Source organism: Sceloporus occidentalis, unplaced genomic scaffold, assembly GCF_023333645.1.
Source record: "Sceloporus occidentalis isolate IW3139 unplaced genomic scaffold, rSceOcc1.0.p SCAF_18, whole genome shotgun sequence".
NCBI classification, from domain to species: domain Eukaryota; kingdom Metazoa; phylum Chordata; class Lepidosauria; order Squamata; family Phrynosomatidae; genus Sceloporus; species Sceloporus occidentalis.
The window spans coordinates 2,915,338-2,938,856 of record NW_028316998.1 but is presented as its reverse complement, the minus strand read 5'-3'; the positions used below and the strand labels follow the sequence as shown (position 1 = coordinate 2,938,856).

At 38.3% G+C, this 23,519-nt stretch overlaps 1 protein-coding gene across 1 annotated transcript in view; it reads right to left on the bottom strand.

Annotated features, from left to right (window-relative positions):
* The window catches only part of LOC149302550 (ribonuclease 3-like), an 89,365-nt gene that overhangs the window by 50,998 nt on the left and 14,848 nt on the right, over nucleotides 1–23,519 (bottom strand). The window contains exons 9-15 of the mRNA XM_089482230.1: nucleotides 20,539–20,610; nucleotides 17,563–17,644; nucleotides 16,446–16,520; nucleotides 12,806–12,975; nucleotides 11,855–11,979; nucleotides 7,294–7,393; nucleotides 3,150–3,257 (exon numbers count right to left, since the gene is read on the bottom strand). Of these exons, the coding sequence (XP_089338356.1) occupies nucleotides 3,150–3,257; nucleotides 7,294–7,393; nucleotides 11,855–11,979; nucleotides 12,806–12,975; nucleotides 16,446–16,520; nucleotides 17,563–17,644; nucleotides 20,539–20,610 (732 nt within the window). The remainder of the gene's footprint in view (nucleotides 1–3,149; nucleotides 3,258–7,293; nucleotides 7,394–11,854; nucleotides 11,980–12,805; nucleotides 12,976–16,445; nucleotides 16,521–17,562; nucleotides 17,645–20,538; nucleotides 20,611–23,519) is intronic.

Here is a 23,519-nt window from a genome sequence, read left to right as displayed (position 1 = left end):
AGTCCGGCTGGCTTTATAGGCCCTGAGCTGAGATTCTGGAATGATATGTTTACTGCATTGCCTTTTAGCCACTCGACTTTACTAGGCAATGCCTTGTAATGTATTACAGGCCTTCCTGGGACTAGTGTTTTAAAGAAGCAATTTCATTCACATGGAATTTACTGTTATTTGTTTTCTTTCGGTTATACATTTTGATTAATGAAGCCACCAATAGCAGCAAGAAACTCTTAAATTATATATTGCAAAAATAAAAGCAAGCACAACTGCGTATTCATTTTAGGCCAGTACAGCAACTTATTCTATTCTGCCACGGAGAAGTATTATTCTGTGTACTATTAACCATTGGAAGGAAATCCTCAGTTGTAGAGAAGTGAAAAAAATGCGTTTTAGATTAAAGGGTTTACCTGGGAACTTTATGAGTTGGGCTACCTGGAGCCCCCTCTTCAGGACGCAGGCAGGAAGACCCGGTGGGGCGGCGGTGGGCAGTCCCGCTGGAGTTTTCTGTGGGCAACCAAGAGACCCGAAGAAGCAGTGCTTCTCCCAGAGAGTTCCCAGATATGGTAAATGGCTAAAAGTCACATATGAGACAACATAGCCCTTATTTCCCATGAACACTTAGTGAAGATTGTATTGAAATCTTACTGTCAAGCCCAATAGCAGTAAGTAGGATGCCTCTTGGATCCCTCATGCTTTCTTTTAGCATAGTTTGGCAGAACTGGTTCTAGCACTAGGCATTGTTTGCAGTCGTGCAGTTCCTCTGTAAAGCAACGGCTAGTTATTGCAAGCTACTCCGATGCAAGCACTGACAAATTTAAGTTAGTTGTAAACCAAAACCCAATAGGTTTTATTACGGGTTTGATTTTACTGCGGTTTCTTGAAACCTTCCCTGCAGATAACCGAGCAGCCATTCTCATTTTCTGGCCAGGAGCACGGTATACACATATCTGGCCTGCTGTTGGAAGCACTGCAAAGTTGCTATCAGCTATTACAACCATAATTATCAAGTAAATGATTAATTTTCCCCTAATAGTTCGTATATTTAAACTTAGAAATGTGGAAAATGTGTTTAACCATTTAGCGTGGTCTTGCTTGTGAAAGTTTTGTTTTAATCAAACTCACAATTATGAGTAGGTTAGACAGCCGATATTATGAATTGACCACGTCATAATTAAATAGGGGTATTCCTGAGTATTTGTATGTATCTTTTTAGTTATTGAGTGCTGTGAGATGTACTTAGTCAGTATAATAAAAAGGTGCACTCATAATAAGTACAGCAATTACAGACGTTTTGATCAGGGTACAATAGGCATGAATAATGGCAATAGGTCCCTGTCCCGTAGAGCTTACAGTCTAAGTAGTAGTAGGGAGTGGGTAGACATACACATGCAGGCAGAGGTAAGTGCAATTTACAGAAGTCCTACTAATGTCCGCAAGTTATTATAGCGATAAACTACATTGAAGCCAGGGCGATGGTTTTAGTGTGGGGGGGGCTGTTGTAGAAGAATGAGAGTATTTTGCTGAGTTGAGTTGGTCTAATACTTTGGACCAAGTATGAGAACAAGGAAAGCAGAGATAAAAGCAGACAAAAATAATATGCAATTATCCCTGAACAGGTCAACTTCCTTTCCTGAAATTGTCCAAGTATCTTTAAAACTTAAAAAGGTATCTCCTTTATTCATTCATGCACATTAAGTTTACTAATAAAGATCAATTTTAGTTGTTTTATAAACATTTTTATGTTTAAAAGTGTTCTTATAACCACAGAAACCAATAGAATATTCCAATCAGAACTGACAGCATTCTGCTATCATGCTCTTAATACATAACAATGGCTGCACAGCACATTACCATAATCATTACCACTAACCCAGTGCGTCTTCCATTCATTCCTTTCAATTTTCAGTTATTTGCATACCAACTAGGGATTATATGTTACAGTTACTGTTCATTTTTCATATGACATTTCTATATCATTGTCCTTCCAGAGTTGCTATTTTACACGCAGTTTATCCACATCCCCACTTTGCTTGTAATCAACCATGTAACCGCAAAAATTTAATATAGAACAATTATATATATTTAAATAGTTATTTCAGCTAACGTGAGCATTCAGTTTTTCTTGAAATTATTGGAATAATGGCTTTAAATATAACTACAAAAAAAAATTGAATAAGATTTACAAAAAAACTTTCGAAGAGATGGATTTAATACATATGCCTTTTTTCCTCAGTACCCAAATATTAGCTCTGAGATATTGCTATAGGTTTCGCTCTGCAAGGAATCTTTCCCCATTGCCATAATCAGCACAGGGCTTCGTTTTACAGCAATCTACTGTTGTTTGATAAAAACTGTGTGAAATCGCCTTTGCATGCAGAGTAAAATCAAAATAATTAGCTGCTTCCATTAAACTTGATTGGTGTGAGTTTGATAATTACTGTGCAACTACAAAGGTGTGAAATGGGTCTTTTTACTGAAGCTCCATGTGGCCTTCACTGCTGATTCTTAAACACTGCTGTTCCATGATAACGCACAAAATGAGAGGACCCAGCACTATGTGTACCATAAAAAACTACTAAAAGTCAACTTAGCATAAATACAGTACTGCAATGGATAGAAAAATGATATTTAAGAAACAGTACCTAGAGACTTACAGTTGATCAGACATTTTTCTTAAATCCAAAATATTAGAGTCCATACAATAAGTAAACCCATGTAGCCGTGTTCACAGAATAACATAAAAAATATATATGTAATAAACCTTATGTGTACTCCACGGGCAAAGGTATCAATTTCCCTTTCTCAAGATTTGGATGATTATTACTGCTCATTAAGATATATCTCACTTAAATTGCTGATGATTGACTGGATTAGGAAGCCTTTATACAGGTGGTTGAGGAGAAGAGAACTTCAGGACAAGAAATGTATTAGATAATGCTAGCCTTGACGCTATGAGACACAAATCTCACCTTCTGTCAGGTTAACATTCAAACTAAACATCTAAAAAAAAACAACGCTTTTCCAAACAAAAAGGACAGGCCATGGGTAGTTTTCATTAATAAATGTAGCTATGCTAAACGCTGCCAGCAACAGTTCACCTTTATTATTATTATTACTATTATTATTATTTCCAACAAAAAACAAAACTGTACCTGGCAGACATCGGAGCGAATACCAGTTTTCCAAAATCCTTGGCTACTCAATTCTACAGTCACTTCACGCCTCATTGTATTCTTCTGCCTTATCTTCTGAAGAGATTCCTGGTTGGAGCCAAACAACAAATCTTAGTTTTGGAAACATTCACAATAAAATCATAAGAAATAGACATATATATATATATATATATATATATATATATATTTACATACATACATACACACACATATATATATATAACATGGAAACATATAATTAATTGTGTGTTATTAGTTGAAGCAGATTGTGTTCAAATCTAAGGACCAGTATATACCGAAATATTGGTAATTCCAAAGGGTTCAAACACTTTTTCCAGCAACTCTAGGTGAATCTGGGAAGGGTAGCACGTTTTTGGTTATACTAACATGCAATCCTTAAAAATTCTCTGCAAAACGGGATGTCATCTTTACTGACTAAAACACAGAAGAAAGATAGACTACATGTAGAGAGTTTCTAGAGAAACAAACCTTGAAATATATATTTCTGGGAAACAAATCCACCAGAAACCGACCAAGGCCAGTATAATTACACAGTAGTTCAAGGAGAAGATACTTAGAATGAAGCAGGCATTTCAATTATTCAGGTCAGTTGGGTCCATGGATGCATACAAACAGGCAATTTGATTGTCTTGGGCAGCTAATGAAACTAGGATTACCAAAGATAGCAAATCAATCTTAAAACAGTTCTTCAAATGCATTAACACAACACAATAAATAAAATAATACTGGGCCTTTTAAGGATGAGATGGGTGATAAATATGAAAGTTTACGCAGACACCCACAAACCCATCCAAAAAACGTTTTATTATTTGGCAGAAGGTAAAAAGGTAAATTGACAAGGCACCAGGAGCTGATGGTATTCACACAAGGATAATTCAGAAGCTCACTGGGGTGAGATGTCTTCTGGCTTAAGCCTCAAGACTGACAAAAAGCTAAAGTTATCCCTTGGTTTAAAAAAAAGATAAAACACTTAAACTGGTAACTACTGACCATTAGGTTTAACATCAAATGTGGGAAAAATGGATAATAAGTAATGCCAGACTGTTATAAAATGTATTAGTTCAAATCAGAAAAGTTGAAGAATAGGTTGTGTCACACAACAGGTGAGAAGAAGCATGTGAAATTGTCTCATGAGAGTTAAGCCTAGATAACAGCAGATGTATTTGGATAGAAAATTGGCAATCTTTTATAATGTTACAGTTCTAAGTGGGGTATCTCAGTGGCCAATTCTGATTAGACTTCTCCTTGATCTATACATCAGTGGCCATGAAGTAGGTACTGAAGGAAAAATACCTATACTTGCAGGTAACAAAACGTAGGGTTGTCAACCCTGATCAGGATGTTCATTGCTGATGATTTAAATATATTGAGAAAAAATGTTGGATGAGAGTTGACACTGATAAAGGTAAAAAAAAAAAAAAAAAGCATAAATGTTGTGTATTTGATTAGACTTAGGGAAACACTGATGGAGAAAGATTTAGATATAGTAGTGGGATCTAAACTTACTTAATCAGATCAAATACTGGCGTGCATAAAAAAGGTTATTGATACAAGAGAAGATGTCCTTTTGCCACCATACAAAGTTCTGGTTAGGCCTTACCTAAAGTATTCAGTACAGTTTTGGCCATTAAGTCAGATACATTGGAAATATATCTCTCTCTCTCTATATATATATATATATATATATATATATATATATATATAGATAGAGAGAGAGAGAGAGAATAAAGAGAACTAATAAACATAGGGAATGGAAGAATTACTGTAAATAAGAATGCGCAATTGTCCACACTGGTTTTACTTATACCGGTAAAAGGCTCTCTCACAACTACGTTCAAACAAATAAAAGATCAGCACAAAGCCCTTTCAGGGAAATTGCTCCTCCCAGGGTCTGAGCAAATTACAAGAGGCCTTCATCTTAGATAAGAAGAACAAAGGAAGATATTTTATAAGAAGTAATACTCTGGAAAGCCTTAGTTAAGAAAATGCTGAGAGTGCAGATAATCTTAATACTTAAGAAAGTTATATATCTTTTTTTTGCAATAAATTAATCGGCACAATGTTTTTACCTGCTTTTAATTAATCGCAGTTGATACAGTGAACGGTCTTAATGCCTGTGGAGTCACAAATCATTTTTTTCTACCCTCTGCCAAAACTGACATTTGCTTAAGGAGGATAGCATTTTTACCTTTATCTTGATCAACATAGAGATGCCCTGGAAAGGTTGAACCCAACAGACTTGTCTTTTTTTCAACCCGATTAACTATCAGGTTGTGATTCTAACTCACCAAATTCACTATGCATTTCAAAGAAAATCCCTTAGTAGGTTATGTGCTAAGAAAGGTCACATTAACTCTGCACAATGCTTTGTAAAAAAGGTTGAATTTCATTGGGTCACACCACCAGTTTCACCAAGAAAAAAAAAGCAATTTAAACACACTATCTCAGTAGATTAAGGGTTTAGGAAAAAAAATCTAAATATAGATGCTGTAATTGGGGTAGAGTATGGCAGCAGTGAATGGCAAAACATGATCAGCGCTGATAAAATCCACGTGGAAATGTTTGTCAAAGGCCTTAGGGATGGTGGCCCACCTGTGTGTAAAATGACATTTAAGATATAAAAATGACTGCCTATGAAAGAGGCTGAAAGTTAATCCACAAACACAAATAAGTCTCTGCAAGTGTGTGCTGTGCTTTATCATTTAAAAAAAATAGCAAAACATTGTCAGTGAAGTGTTGACAGTGCAATATTTGAGATGATATGTAAATATGGATTAAATCGAAACTCATGCTGACTTTCAATATGCCCACTCCAAGTGGATTAGCCAAGATACCATTTATTCCCCTAATGCATACATGAACTGTATAAACAGCATTATAAACAGAGCACTATTGTTGACAGTGAATCCAATCTACTTCCAAACATCATGTTCATTCTGCGACTTAAAATGTAGCAAGCAGAGTATATCACTAACGGATTTCATAGGCTAAAGGTGGCCAGTAATGTTAACATTTCCCATCTAAACAACTTTCATACACAAAGTTTAATTATCTAATTAAGGAAGATTGAAAACTTGGTTCCTCCCTGCCTAACGGTATCCCGTCTATTGGATACCTACCGTCATGCCTACCTGCAGCCACTAGTGGCCACCGTTCCTTCTCAGGAGCACCCATTTTTACTAATTATGCTGGACAGCTGAGCCACTTGACACCCAATTAGGCTTGACGACTCTGTCCTACTGTTACTGTCCCTCTTTGCTTGACGTCTTATTGCCCGAGGGCTTCCTACCCTGTGCCCTGCCCGAGGGCCTCCAGTCCCCCATGCCAGTCCAGTAAGAAAGTCCAGTCTGAGTTGCCTGTCTTCGATTCTGGGTCTAAGGTGCCATCCAGCCACCATGTTCCTCATAAGACTTCAGCTTCTGCTGTTTAAACCAATCCTGTTTTATATTACTTGATCAACCAGCATACTCCTGTAGACTGTTTCCTAAATATCCAGCCTTGTGTGTTTTCTCTTAGAGTGTCTTTGCCTTTACGTCCAGTATCCTGCATCATGGGGTACAGACAGAGCCCAAGGTACTCCCTGCAACTGGGCTCCTACCCGACCTGCTTGACTGAGTTTTGACACTAGGAAATGCATTCTAAGATATTCTCAAGATACATAAATGGGTCATGTAGAAAACATACAGTAAAAATATGCATGTGTTTCCACACTTTCAGGTAAACTTAAGATACTCAAGGCTGCTGCATATCCTTGTCAAATAAGTGGTGGAAATATTTGGTTAATTCGTCAAATTGTAATATTTTTTTTTTCCAATTTTCCCCATAATAAACACTTTAATAATCCTTTTTAAATAGGGGGCATATGGACAGGTGTAATAATGGTAGATCGTTTCAATAAAGAAGAAAACAAAACATACATTTCTAGATTTCTTTCTGCAAAGATGAAGAAAATCACTAATGTGTGAAAAATCCTCCTTCCAAAATGTATGTTGAGTAAGTTGCAAGATATTCCTTGGAGGTCTAAGTGACAGCTTAGAGATCATTGAACTCAAACTGTACCGCGCCTCGTTAATTGTTCTCAGTGGGTACAGACAAAGCTTACCTCTCTCTGGACCAGCTTCTGTTTATCAGCTTGCTTGACTTTGGGGCTGTTGGCCAATAGATGGCGCAGTTTCACATAGCTTTTCCATAACTTTTGGTACCTAAAAAAATAGTAAAGTAAATAAATATTGAGAGCAAATTTTAAACTGTACCAATGATTTCAGGTGGTTTTCCTAAGTTTTAAAATGTACAAAGTTACCCTTATTCTCTAAAAAGTTTAAGAAATGGGCCAGTTGTAAACATGTAGCTTGTCCTAGGCCAAAGCAGTTATTTACTACTCCGGCCAACAACACTAAATTGGCATATTTCAGCAGGAAGCCGGGGTCACAGATCATAACATTGTAAGTGCGCTGTCAGGCAGAATCTCTGTGACAAGCAGCTATATGCAGTGATGTTTATTTGCAGGAGTGCTGGATTAAATTCCTCATACATCCAAAGGCAGCTAGGCTTAATCACATACAGTAGCTTTTAAAGCCTGCTTTATAGGTATTCCCCTTTCCTTTATCCTCAATAACGTGTACTTTTAGGTAGCATAACACAGACTGATGACACTGTTCTTTTCCTCTTGAAATCTATCTTTTTAGTACAAGGTAAATTACATCTTAAAGCAGTGCTGAGAAATAATTGTGACATATAACATTACATTTATAAAGTGTCGGCAGATTCCTCAGCGCTGTTACAGTCAGTAGAACAATTTAGAATCACATACAATAACAAACTGGTGCAAAGGAGAAGAGGGCCCTGCTCTTGAGAGCTTCTAGTCGGTGGTTGAGGGGGAAGTGAGACAGTAGGGGAGGACTGCTCGGATGGGGATGAGTTGATCTGGTTCCGATGATGTGTTGAAGCTGTTGATTGTTCGGATGGCTTGATTATGATGGGTGGGAATAATGGGAAGGAATGTTGTACGCTTCCCTTAACAGGTGGGTTTTCAGAGAGGTTTTGAAGGTTGTGTACGAGGCAGAAAGCCTGATGGAACGGGGAAGAGGATTCTACAGGAGCACGTACCTCTGCTTTCCACATCACAAAGATGACCTTTAGGTTTCTGCTAACTGCATGCTTAAACACTGATGGTATTTGAGATATTAGGTACATGTTTCCTTTCACGGTTTGGATGGCTAGGTAAGCATGGGGGGGAAGAGATGTAGAATCTTGTTTTGCTGTGTTTATACAGTTACTCAGGGTGACCCCATGCCAACATTCAGAGGTTTACAAAAATAAAGTCACGCTTAAAATGATGAGAAAAGTAAACAGATCACCAATAGTCATTAAAAAGTACCGAGCACCTTCTCTCTATTTTTGTTTATAGTATTAGTGGTTTCCCTGGATCTAGAATCTCAAAATGTTAGGGGTGGGTAACAACAACTTCTGAAAAAGGTAGCTAAGCACGTAGGCTGCATAGAGAAAGGGGCACTTTATTATCAAACCTTCTACTACAAGACATTTGCCAATATCCCAGCCAAATCCAAAAATCTGACCAAATGTGAGCACCCAGCAAAGCAGATTAATTTAGGACCGGTAGAAAGTCACAGATGCAGAGGAAGACAGCCATGAGCTTTGTGAAGAACATTTCAGTCAATGCCTCTGGTACCAATGGCTTCCACAAGCCGTGTCAGGGACACTGCCTATGCCTGTGCAAGAGTGAGCTGTAGGAACATGCAACGCTGCCTTCTAGGCAACACAGCCAGACTCTAGAAGCACTTCTCACATACAAACCCTGACATATTATGAATTCTCTTTACTCAAAGCCTAACGCACATTGTTGGGCAGTAAAGGCCCTGAAGGGCTAAATCACCATTTCCTCTAAACCTTTTATACCTCTCAGCGATCGGTAAAGCAGTATTTGCTTGACCGATGGCCTTCCTTTAGTGAAACAAGAAGTGCTTCATCTAGAAACATGGCTTATTCACGTTATTGGTGCCTGCCAGGTCTCCTGCTCACTTGTGTACAGGACTGGAGCCTGCATGATAGTGGCACATTAGCCAAATCAACAGGCTAGTGGGTCATAATGCCGGAATGGGTCAAATGGCTCTGCAGAGAGTTTCACAAATGCAGAGACACACAAATGGAAAGGGTTGTTGAAATGTAAAAAATACACAAAATAGACAAATACACAGAGAGGTAAAGACAAACAACAAAAGAAACAGTAAGACTGACAGTGAGATAGACCGGGAAAACAGGTACACAGACAGACCACACCGGTGTGACAGCTGAAAACATTACCAGATGTGCATCCACATGCCAGCAGTCACCATCAACTGTCTTCCCGTACAAGCAAAATCAGTAGCTAGCTACATTAAATCAGCTGGGCTCAAAAAACCCCAGAAGGCATATTCTATAACTTTGAAATGTCTTCGGTTAAAAAACTTGCTTTAAAACACCCATTCCAAAAACGCTGCTTTCCTTAAAGAACAAAAGAATGCAAATAGACTAGGTTCTTGAAAATGAAATAAACGTTACATGTCTAGCCATCTATGGTGGTTTTTATGTTCTGGAAACCTCAACGGAAGGCAGACCCGCACACACACACACACACACCTCGGACAGACTGGGCTAAGTAGGTGGACTTAAAGCAATTAAGCAAAACCTTATCGATATGGAAAAACAAGTAAGACCACGGAATCCACCAGAGGTGACTAATCACAGCTTGTATCTACTTGCCTTGGAATCTTGCAAGTGTGGAAGTATACTCTTCTCAAACGCAGCAATTTATCTTTATTTTGCAGGCTTATGGAGTATATATATTGCATACTAAAATATTCGTACAGAAGAACCCTGCTGTTATCTAGCCATGGATAATTAGCCACTTGTCTTTCAAAGTTTTCAATAAACAATTAGCGCGAGAGCATGCATCTTCATTAAACACTTTATTGAAACAAAGACAGAGACAAATATATGTAAACAGAAGTTCAATGTATGTAATCAGTATAAATTGCAATGTTTACTCTGCGATCCGGAGCGTGAGCTGCCAGAGTAAAAAGGGAGCATTACTCTTCCGTGCCATTCATTAAGGAGGGGGTCCACCTCGGCACAAGCGCGAGGATGCTCAAATTGCATATGCATGATTACCTCCGAAGGACACATTTCATATTAACAATAACTGGGAAGCAAAATGTTCCATTCGTGTGCCTGTCGGCGTGCACTTAGCTGCAAACTGGGGATTTTTTGGGGATTACCAGTAAAAAGCAGGGTAAGGGGAGAACCAACCTGCCTTCAGCGGGGCAGATAGGTTTAACAGTTCTCCCCTCCGTCACGCAATCAATCAGCAAAAAACGAGGAGAGGAGCAATTCTCCTGATGCATCCTATGTTTTATTCCAAAGAGCACTAAGCCATTTCCTCCTCACTTGAAATGATATCAATGTGTGCCTTTCTTTCTCAATTGACACCTGGGCCAGAGGAAATTGCAAATTTCACATGCCCTCTTCCCCCAGAGGCTTATTTTATGGATTTTAAACACAAACAAGAGAGTGCATTGCTGCAAAATGTGCACACTGAAAATAGCATTGGGAGGAAAGGAATTCTGCTTTTAAAGGCAGAGGAGTGCAATTCGGCATCGTAACCTCTTCCCTTCTGTTAAAAGGTACACTTTGAAGGGTTTCTATGCTAGCTGCTCAGATTGCTTTATCCCTGATATCTTAAGGCTTCCTAAACTTTATAAGTGATGAATATTAACCTGCGGTGAGATGATGCTAATGGACACAGGAGATAAGACTAACACTAGGAAGGTGCAATTAACTTGCGCGAAGATGCCTACCAAGTGTAAATAAATGCCACCTTTGTTGAAAGCTGTACACTTGATGCAAAGATTTATTTTGCTGGTACCAGTGACCATCATTTTTAAACTTTGTGTCTTTGCCTTGGGGTTTCTGAATGCTGATCCTAATGATAACATAAATCAAATCTAAATCTACTTGTGCAACACACTTACATGTCTAGTGAATTCCACCGGTTAACATTGACTAGGGGAGCTTTAATGAAGCAGAAGAACCTGATACATGCTACAGAAAGCAGCTGTATTTTCAAGACAGGTGTTGCCTTGATAGGGCAAGACAATTATGACATCCCTAATAATATCAATTTCACATGCTTACATAAAAATCACTGATTATTTTTTTTGTGTATGCTGGGACACCTGCTTCCACCTGCTATCTGGTGGAACAAACAGCTACTGTAAATCTTCAGATTTGTCTGCTACAATCTTGAGTATGGTTCCCCCAACAAAAGACCCAAGGCAAGGCTTGATTTATAACTAAACATGAACATAGACAAGCGGCATTTGTTCTTTGGAAGACATATGGGCCTCATCATGGTGCAGCTGAACAAATGCACCCAACTGTACTGCCAATGACAGCAATTAAGAAGCTGTTAATAACACAAATACATCATTTTTATACACAACTATATGCTTATCATAACCTCTGTGTTGCTGGATGCATTAATGCTTACAAACAATGTGCCTATGAAACAATAGAGAGAGAGAGCAGAACAGCTTTGGAGGAAAGATGACATCACGGTTAAGTATTATGAAGCATGACATATTAACACTTAAGAAATAAAACCTTACTGTGGATCTCCAGCGTAACTCAGTTGGGCTGGTCTTATGCCAAAGTGGACAATAATAGGGAAGGTGATGACTTCTGGGTTAAATTGCTCCCGATCCAGCTGGTCAATCCGAACTGAACTAGGTTTCTATTAATCAGAACAAAAAAATGCATGACAATGTGAACACGCACAACAATTATCCACCTGTTGGCCAATTTTGTTACTGATGTGATTTTTTTGCCTCAAACACAGACAACACAAACATATAAAACAGTATACAGTTTTTTGTAAGAATAGGCTATTGTAGAATACATGAATACTATTAAAGATATTTTATGTGCGGAGTTGCTAATGTCCTGTGATTGCTTCCTTAGCATTTGAAATACATGAAATCCTGCATAATTTAAAGAAAATATTAAAGCGGCTCTGTAACTTTCTCCTATTCCTACATTTTAGGTGAATTATTGGGTTTTCTGGCTGTCTCCTGATGTTATAATGGCAAATAAGAGTGGCAATCCACTGACAAAGCACCTCGGTTCCACATTTGGAGAAACCCTACGTAAACACGTTACAGGGGAAACTCCCACTGATATATTGTTATCACTAGTAGTAGATTAAAAACTTTTCAGAAAATGTTTTTTATATATATTAAAAAACCAAACAAAAACAAAACAGCTCTATCAGTATCAGCTGGATACTCTGACTAATGAAAGTCTGTGGTACATCATCAGCATTGCCACATAGAAATTGGCCGCTGCAAGGGCAGGACGTACAGGTACGCCCATAGGGGATTCTTGGGATGCGTTTTTTGGACGTACCGTTAAGTCCATAGGGGACTGAAGGGGTTAAAAAAAAAAAAAAGTTTGACAATGCCATCCTACATTACTGTTTACACAAATGCATGTTATGCCAAAACAGATCCCCCCCCCATGAGACTTCCCCTTTAAGACGGAGGCCTAGGCGCAGAACGTACCATTCCAGGATTGGTGACGATCATCCCTTTGCATTCTTCTGCGTATTTCTGCCATTCTAACTCTTCCAACTGGAGCATGTTCACAATCTCTTCTTCAGGAACCAAAGGTTTATTCGAACGCAGCAAATATAACAGAACCTGATGCATGGACAGGACCTCTTTACCGCCATCTGCAATAAACCACCCATGGAAATAAATCACAGATTATTAGTGTTTGGAAACGGAGCCAAAAATGGAAGTACAATGGTGTACTTTGCCACAAGCATCCGCACCACGTAGCTCAAGTGAACATAAATAAATCAATAATGAATTCAGGAATACCAGCATATTTAATGACTATATTTCAGTGATCCGCGTATATACATTTCCAAACGCATATAAATAGTAGGTAATAAAACACAATTTCCGGAAACTTCACTTTACAGTTCCCTTTTTGCTAAAGGAGAAAAAAAAATGATATAAAACATTATCAATATATCTATCTCAATAAAAAAAAATATCCTAAATGTGTATTATACCTAGTGGAAAAAATATCTAATTTTAGATATCAACATTTTCTGCGCAGACTAAAAGGAAAGAAAACTGCCAAAGAGCTAGGGTGTGTTGAGATGACTTCTTGTCATCTTCCGATGAGCACTGCATGCTGTTTTTATGACAGGTAGCATGATTTTTTGTTGCACAATGCGGTAGAACACGCTAGTATACGGAACATTTCACAGCACGATCCATTTTAACCACTGTTGAAGAACAGTCAGCTACAACCGTGTATAGTTCAGAATGTCGTAAAGCAGCCCTCCCAATTCAAGATTAAAAACAAATTGCACAAAAAGTTAATGTAGCTGGAGGATCATCAATCAATCTGATACACAAAGGTTTGTTTTTTTTAATTATGCAGAAAATATCTATTTCCTATTATTTTGCCAAATAACCAAACTGAACTTTAAACTTGAAATTTGCAAGGGGGGACATTGTGTATACGTAAAGGTGCCTGTCAGCTATGATACGCATTAAAGCAATGGCGGCTGGAGCGTCCCTTTAATGTTGTTTAAATCATCAATCTCACGCAGAAGTCATTATGGGCGATGATACACTCTTATTATTCACGCACTTTCTTTAACAAGACATAGGGCAGTGATGAAAAGATCTATAACCCAAAAATCACACGGCAACGCACAATAATGGAGAATGTGATTGGCTACCTAAATAGCTATATTAAACTTACTGGATGCTCCGTTTAGAGCACAAAACCAACATGAAATCAAGTAATGGATGGGGTAAAAAAAAGTCAGTTGTAGGATTTTTTTTTTGTAAGGATGGCCTATGCCTAATCAAGATTTGATTTGATTTTTTTCCGGCATTATAATTGACGGGCATTATAAGTGACTGCCCAATAGGTCGACTGGTGTAAGCACAGGCTTGGCGTGCTTTTCGTATTGATTTTATGTGCTGTATTAAAAGCCTTTAGACATTATGAGGCCTTCTGGAGAAACATTTAGGCCTTTTATGGGACAGTTATGGATGCATCCATCTAGCTGTTGAGGAAATAGGATAAAACTATCGAACAAACAAAAGCTTTTGGGAATGCTTTAAAAAGCAATAATCTACAGACATTATTCTGCCGGTATCCATAAGTTATTGCCAACACACGTGGAGAGAAGAATCATTTTTAGTTTTTATTGAGCCCACCTATTTAACTATTTGCTTGGCAAGGGGGTCTACAGCGTAATGTTCTTTTCGAATCTGTGATTAGGAAAAGTGACCAGATGTCCTCATTTTCAAGGGACAACCCCCCCCATAAAAATAGCCCCAAGTTTTGTTTTAAAAAAAACTTAGTATGCTTAGTAAGTAATATTAAAAGCAATAGTGTATTTTTGTAGCTGATAAACCAGTGATTCATCCATTAACAGCAAATATACAGAACGTGTTAATGTGGATTCTAATTCAGGAAGACACTATAGTATTCTGTTTCTATATATATTTTCTTACGATAAATAAAAAGGGCAATTCAAATCTGGAGGAGAATACACTTTTGCACATTTGCTAGAAAATAACACTAAATCTTTTGAAACAAGAATACAATTGGCCTTTCTAGTGCCATGCCGAGCCTCTTGACTACAACGGCATGACATTCTGTGACATTACAGCTGAATCCTTTCCAAAGCTGGTGATATTTTAAGGTTTATTGCCAGATGTTGCTCTAATACTGTGACCGAAATAAAAAGTTTGAAACATCTGAGAGCTGCTCAGGCGTTTCCTCCTGTGAATCTTAGCAATAAAATGAGAGCGGAGGTCTTGTTACAAAAACCTGGACGCATGTAAACGTAGTACAAAAGTGATTAAAATTAAATGTTCTGGTTTGTTGCATTTAGAAGCAAAAAAAAAATAAATAAAGATTATGTTGCGGCAAGCCGCAGCAAGGAAACACACAGCACAATCTTGTGAGTGTTTGACAAACATGTTAAAGAAGCGCGAAATACATTGCATTGGCTTGTGTGTATTCTTGTATATGTTGGGGTCTTACAGGACATCAGCGAATGCCGTAGATGCTCAGACATTATTGATCAGGTAGTTTCTCAATTTATTGCTAAGCTGAAGGGTCTATATAACAGGATAGGAATTCCAGAATATGTTTTCTATTTTCTTTAAGTTATAGCTATACAAGGTCAGTGTGATCAATGTGAAAAATAGGATTCACGTGGATGTGTTTATAAAGCCTCAACTGAGAATAGCTAATACTTGATTTTAGTTTGCCCTCTGTTGTAATAAAACTAACCTATAATGCCTATACATGGTAGCAAAGTCCCAAATACAACACAAACGCTAACTGGAGTTCATTTTGCATGGACCGCTGTCTACTTACATGGGAGATGAGCTCTCACCGAAATCAGGAGTTCAACTAACATACGTGAAAGCTAAATGTCTGTCACCGCATGTATATGCAAGCTGAGCTTCCTGGAAGTCACTCGGAAGAGTACAAGCTGTGTTTTCTGCAAGTAATTCGCCAGTAAGGAAACTGAGCTTCCTTGAAGTCATGTGAAGGTATGCGAGCTGCGCTTCCTGTTTCCAGGAAGTCACCGGCAAATATGGAAACTGAGCTTCCTGGAAGTCATGTGAAGGTATGTGATCTGCGCTTCCTGTTTACAGGAAGTCACCTGCAAGTATACAAGCTGAGCTTCCTGCTTCCTGAAAGTCACGCAGAAGTATGCAAGCTGAGCTTTCTGGAAGTCACTCACAATTATGGAACCTGAGCTTCCTGAAAGCCAATGGAACCTGAGCTTCCTGAAAGCCAATGGACACCGAGCTTCCTGAAAGCCAATGGAAACTGGCAGAGGAGACAACTTCTCAAAAAAACAAAGGCATGCACTAATTTGCATGCAGTAAAATGCAATGGTGGCCAAGTTAAATAAACCTGAGTGCATTAAAGAAAAGAAAACGGGGATCCCCTCAGCAGATGGGAAGCCGGGTGCACTACAGTATGTGCAGCAGTAAGTGATGAACTTAGGGCTTGTGTTGCTCTCCTTTGCAGTAATAAAAATCTAGTACAGCAGATCTGCAGGTGTTTCTAAACATCCATAAATCAGATCAGTAAACAGAATTCCTTGCAATGTTAATGTTAGCCAGCCTTGCTTTTATAACTCACCAGGCAGAAATCTTACAAATCGTGGCATAAAATGAAACTGAGGACACATGGAGTTGAAGTCTTCTTGAGACGGTCCTTAGGGATAAGATAAAAAGGCAATTAGTTTTTATGCAAAGTAAAATGCAAAAAGAACAAATTCATATGACACCCAAGACCCCAGTAATAAAACACTAATAGATTAGCAGAAGGCACATTAAGAAACAAGTAAATTTAGCTTAGTCCAAGATTCATAAAATCATTTAATAGAACATTCAACACACTCAAAAAATCACAGCCACAGAAAGCTGCAACTGAATTGTAATATAATGCAATATGGAATGTACCTGCTGACTACACCACTAATACTAACAAAAAGAATATCAAATATTATACTATATTTTCTCAGATCCAGAAGCATGGCCTTACACGTCTCCCAACAAAATATGTACGATTGTACAGCTTCTAATAGGGTTCGTTTTGTGGTGCACCAGATCAATGTATTATTTCCTACTTTAGTCGTGTAAGGAAAAAGCAAACCTACACACAGCCACAGTCTATGCAGAGGAACCCTATATCTAAACTTGTCTCTCTTGGTTCTACAAGAAACCTGAAGGAGCTGCACAAGATGGGACCTTCTTCAGTGATTTGTCTGTGCACCCCACATGTAAAGCATTCTGAAACCAGAACCCAGAGACACAATTCTGGCCTCCCACGCAACTGGAAGAGCAAATGGAGTGGTAACCATTTAGGATTTTTTTTCTCCACGAAGACTATATTTGGGAGCTTGCAACAGATATTTAAAAAGTGCAGTAGAAAGAAGAGCAATATAGCTCTCCTTTCTACTGGACTTTTTAAATATCTGTTGTATGATCGTATTTGTAAACCATGGAATTATAATCATAAAACACACAAATCTCAGGGTTTTTCTCCAAAAAAAAAAAAAATTAAGCAGTTAAATTTTTTTTATTTAATTTGTTTCTGGGACATCAAAATACAGGGAGAAAAGACAAAAAGAAGAAAAAAAAACTATATAATACAGATATCAGTGAGCAGAGAATAATGCAGTAGCATAATAAAAACAAAAGACAGGCATGACACATAGGCTACTAAAAGAGTACCAATATACCAACAAACATACCAATAAGATTCCAGTCGTGAAGCTCTAATATGTCCCTGAACAGATAGGAAGAAAACAGTTCCAGTCCCTTCACGCAAAAATGCTGCGGAAAGACAAAGAGGTTATACGTTGTATTAATGGAACACGAATTGACCCTCGCCAGCGCCGTGTAGAAAATGTTACATAGGTATCGAGCCAGTAAATCCCCTGCAAAGTGCTTTCTACACAAACACAAAACATTCTTTAGAGATAAAGTCAAATCTTAATCCAATCTAACAAGGTCAGTGTTTAGGTGGTTTCCAGAAGAGATACAGGAGAATCAGGATACGTGGCCTTGGATATAAATAACAAGTTAAATAACAAGGTTGGGCCGGATTTCCATCTCACGCACCGACGGCCACAGAATATTCGCTGCCAATCATTCTTTGCATTACTAATACAAGCTAAACTGACACCGGTAGCAAGGTTGGAAAAAATGGCATGATTTGACGTTCAGATGGAAGTAGAAACATTAATTTAAGAGCTATGGGTCTACTTAAAATAACTGATATTTACATTTTAACTTTTAACAGGTGGCAGACCTAACAACACATGAATTCTGACCCTAGAGATTGTTGGCTAGGCTGGTCTGGGATTGCAGAGGGGTGCAGAAAGAAATCTAGGTATTTTTATGTCCATACACAAAACAATCAGGGTCTTGTGGAAGCCTTGTGGTTATAGGTCATTTAGTCATTTTGTCACAAAGCGTACACCTGCATAAGAGTTGAGGAGATAGAGGTTTATTTACTAAAATGGGAGGCTTCAACTCCCTGAATTCATTATGTATTGTACAGGGCAATTTTGAAAATGTCTCTGCAATAATGGCTGAGGTGGGCCTGTATAGTTCAATTACAGCAGTGTCTTAGGAACTCTCTCTTGATGCAGTGCTAGTCAAGCTCTTCAATGGGGTCGGTCCTTCATATTAGTCATTTTGGTAAGATATCTGCACCTCTCCTGCCAACTGCCTCCTCTTTAGTGAATAAACTACAGTGAGAAGTGGGATGCTTATGGTCATAGGCCGGTGGATTTATACTTTAGCCATGTCATTGTGCCATGACACAATGTTTCTGATTAAACATTGGTACTCTCCATGTCCTTAATGAGACACCACAGGTTGCATATGCAAGCTAAACCAGTGCTTCCTAACCTACAGCCAAGGTCTTGTGAATCTTTCTAATGGAATAGAATGTGGTTATTACTAAATCCTGTCCTCTTATTGTTCTTTGAGGACCTTTTTGGGAACCAGTGAGCTAAACCACTACAGATTTGCCAAGTCTAAACTGCCTTTGGATCTCAGAGCAAGATACACCAAGGAAAACAGTCAGATGGGACTTGTGAAGCCCTACTTCGTCAAGGAGTGGCGTCTTTTTTGTTAATAAGGGCCCCGGCAAACTCTATGCTTGAAAAAGGGTGCAGGAGTATTAAACAGCGGGTAAAAATGGACAGACTTATTGCTTCCATTGATAATAAATTTACTAGAAAAGGTTATAAAAAAAACAGGTATCTAAACCATACTGTAAAACAAATACAGACCTATTTCCTACTTTCAGGATGCAAATTACTTCCAACTCAATGCACCTCTGCTATGTTCAGCGCGACAAAGATGCATTGTTAAGCATCTGTACGCAACATAGGCAGCCAAGCATGACAATAGGACTACGTTAAGACTAGCAAGTTTCCGCTGTATTTTATTGCTAGTTTGCCAACATTACGACAGATTCAATAGCAGACAATGAATCATTTTGAAGTCTGCATTCATCTTGTTTAGAGATGTCATTTCGGGCCTTTTAAATATTAGGCAAAACAAAATAGCACGGCATAAAAAGCAGCAAGGAGGAGATGATGTTTGGACAAAATGTACAATAGCAGAATATTAAGAGAAAATTAGTTCTCACTAATATAACAATTTGTTCGATAGGCTTTAATTAAACTCTCTTTGTAGCACCGTAGATGGCGGAGTCTATTTTAAAAGTTGCAGAATGAATTAAAAAAATAATAAAAATGTCTTGCCACGGCATGTCAGGATCTAATGGGTGTTTTTTTTTTTATGTGAGGTATGGGTCAATTACATTCCAACAATATAATATATGCTTGCCCCGAGTCCTGCTTAAAACAAAGCCAAATTAAAAATACAGGGGCACGGTAATACCGTAAGCCTTTAGTCATTTACAGGTGACTTTCATTACCAGCTTTCATTACTAAACCATGTGCCATTAAGTGAATTATCGTTAATGTGAAAAACAGCCCTCCGGGGTATTGTACAAAACACAATATGTACTGTGTGCCTTTACGGTGGGGTTACGGGCTCGTAATTGCAAAGAACTACGAGACGAGAAGAAAGAGGAATCTGTACTTATAGCGGTAAATATACAGGGATATCCACGAAGAACTGGGTTCCTGTTCTGTGACGGCGTGCTGCGAACAGAAGGACCTTTCTTTTACTCTGGCTGAATGTCACCTTTCTAATTCACTTAGATGAAAGAGACAAGAACAAACTCACTTTACCAAAAGAGTGGCACAAGTTAATTTGCTATCGACTTGCCTGCTCAGGCTGAAAAAAGTGCTGATGTAATAAAATGCATATGTGTGTCCTGTCCATGAACTGTGGAGCTGCTTTTTTTTTTTTTCTTCAATGTGCAGGCCAAGAGGGAAAAGTGAACCTTTCTTTCACCTGAAGCCAGCTTACCCCTCCGGGTCCTGCTCAATCAGCAGCTCTAAGAGCGTAGGACATCAAAGTGTGATGCTATAATGAAGGTGGAAAAGAAGAGTTGCCTGCTACTTATTACAAAATCCATTCTGGCTTCTTTATTGCGCGGATATCAAGGGAAAAAGCAATAACGCATGGGCAAAAGTGACAGCGCTCAAAACAAGTGTTTAATCAATTAAAACGGCGGTCCAACTGTGGGTGGACTGCTTTTGTGCGCCTACGCGACAGGGTTAAAACTTCGGATTTCTTACCTCGGGCATCATTTCCTCAATGAAATGAATTGTGTAGTCAATGTTAAAGCGGATTACTTTGCACAGGGGAATCTGAAATAGTAACAAGAACAGCAATCATTTTTAAGGATAACTCTGACTGCAGCATCTCTGAGAGCACTTAGCTCCAAACGAACGCACTGTATAAAAATAAAGAGAGCGAGACGGAGAAACGCACATAACAGACAGACTTTCACCCTTCCGTTGGTCCCATTGAGCAAGCAAGATATGCATCTCCATCTAGTGGTTAACGAGGAGTTTGAACGATCAGCCTCAGAGCCTCTTAAGAGAAAATCTTTGAATACCACATATGCTCTTACTGTAATTAACAGTATAAAATAAATAAAATAATAAACAGTATAAAATATGTATTTAGGAGTACATATACACCAAGCATTTTAATACAACATACATATTGATGAATACATATACACCAATAAAATGAAACGCACAGGTAAAGGTTCTTCAATCACTGTCCTTGAATGAACATAAGCCTTCCAACGGTTCTATGATTCCTCTGATCCCCTAAGAAATGTGCTTAAATATATACTAGAAACCTGAAGTTTATGATCTGAAACACACTGGTTGGCATATATATATATACACCAGACCAACCTGACGGCAAACCGTAAGCTCCTGGATGGTTTGACACTGTGACATGGGTAACAACTCCCATGCCATTTATCTAGCCCTAACTCCAAAGACGGTTTGGATAGAGATGTCAGTAGAAGAGCCTTAAGACCTTATAGAAAAGAAAGAAAAAAAGGAAACGATATTAATGGTTTGAAGCAGCTCTTCAAAATAGCTGTCAGCAAAGCACAATAACTGGATTTCAATGATTCTGTGCTTGCGAAGTGAAAATCCCATAGGAAGCCAGTGAATTATACCCTACAATCCCGAGCATCTGGTGCACCGATGCTGTCCAACTCCTCTCTTCAGAGGACCTCTGGCCCACCAGTTTTCTTTGTCAGGGTAATACTTATAACACTGCCCAACGATAATCAAAGTTAATTGTTTAATTAGCAAAATCTGAATAAAAATAAATAAATCTGGCTTTAAAAAGGGACAGCATTGGGCTCAAACACTGATTGACACATACGCAGTATGAATAAAGACTCTGGATGTAAATCACAGACGGCAGTCTAGAACCACTTGAAAGGAGATATAAATTTTAATAACTTTGCGCAAAATGTTACTGAAACTTGACAGTAGCTTGGCTACGAATTAACAAAAGACCATTCTGGCAAAGAGAGTCTCGCTTTAAAATGGATAGCAGTAAAAATATTACTGGAAGTCCTTCTCTGTGTTTTATTTTGAAGACGATATTGCAACCAACTCACCGAGCCCCAAACGCAATAATCTTTTCTAACCCAATTACAGCAAAGCTAACAGAAGTTCACAGCCATTACCCACAACATAGCATTTATTAGTATTTATGAATCAATCAAGTCGGATCTCGTCAGTAATACCAAATCTTACATTTATGAAAGTTATTTCTGGTATACAATACACATCGTATTGAGTTGCTTTCAGTTGTTTTAAGTTCTTTTGAGGAACTGTGGCAATCTATTATGGGACAAGCTGGCCCTTCAAACCTGTTAGAGAATAGCTCTTATATGAAAGAAGAAGAAAAAAAAACTGCAGGCCAAACCCGCCCTAACTCAATAGACCCTATAGATTTACATAGGACCTTAAGGAACAGTATAATACTGAACACTAGGTATTGATGAGCCTTAAGTAGATTATACATGCCTTCAAAATTATTGCCGTAGAAGACAAACTTGCGCACAACAAATTTGTCATACTGGTCCTAACCTAATTAATCACTGGAAACACACAGAGCGCCTTCTTCTAGCTACAATGAAAGAAAACAATTGCCGCAAATTATTGCTCGGCCATATCAACATGAAATGAAACATAAAGGTTCCTCCTACGTGTCCACTGCAATGAATGAAGCTTCCGTCAGGACAAATCGAAGGGGTGGTGTAATAGCATACTGCGATATGGGCTAGGTCTGTCAAGTTAAACAGCAGGATGGAGAAGAGAGAAAAAAAAAAAGGATACAGAAAACCCTACAACAAAACACATGGCACTCCTGTAGAGACAATGAGAAAAAAACAGCATGAAGTCAGAATAAGTGGAACCAACACAAGAGAGGTTACCGAGGCTGCCTATACCCTCCAAGAGCTGAAGATCTCAGCACCACATATTGGGAACTATTCTGTCATCATTCTTTCTGTAAGGGCTGAAAAGTAGATTTTAGTGCCGCAAAAGATATCGTTATTCCTTCACAGCTTGTTAGCACTTAATGGCTTACCTATAAATTTGCATCGATATATTGAGAAAACCCAAATATGCCTGGATTGTGGCCAATGTTCGTATTAAGGGACAAAATAAACTCGCGCTGTCTTTATTTTTCGTTTTTATTGTTCTGTCTGTCACCCAAAATGGGAATATAAAGGCAAATTAACGTAAGGCATATTCGAGATAAGCACTGACATATTAGAGATCAGTACATTTAATGAACCTCTGTAGCGGGGTTCATAGATTAAAAAGCGAAGCGTACAAATTAGAAGAACTTTACATGTGTGGCATGAAAGCAGCTCGGTTTATGCGAATAAGGATTGGAATCCTTTAAAAGTAAGGAGGGTTTAGATGAGATCTCAGATTTGCTATGGTAAATGTATCCTTTATTTTTAAACCATCGCTGAAAACGAATTACACAGATTGAATACCTAAATCAAGGGGGGAAATGCATAATATAGGGCAAAAGCTGGTTACAAAAAAAAAAAAAAGTTTATTCGGTAAAGGGTGAGATTTCAATTACTTCAATTCACTACTTATTATGGAGATCCAACACTGACAGGTTCCTCCAGGAGAAAGGCCAAGTTGACCCTGTATAGTGCATAATTCAATGGGTGAGGAGACTAGAAATTTTACTGATTTACCTATACATTACACAG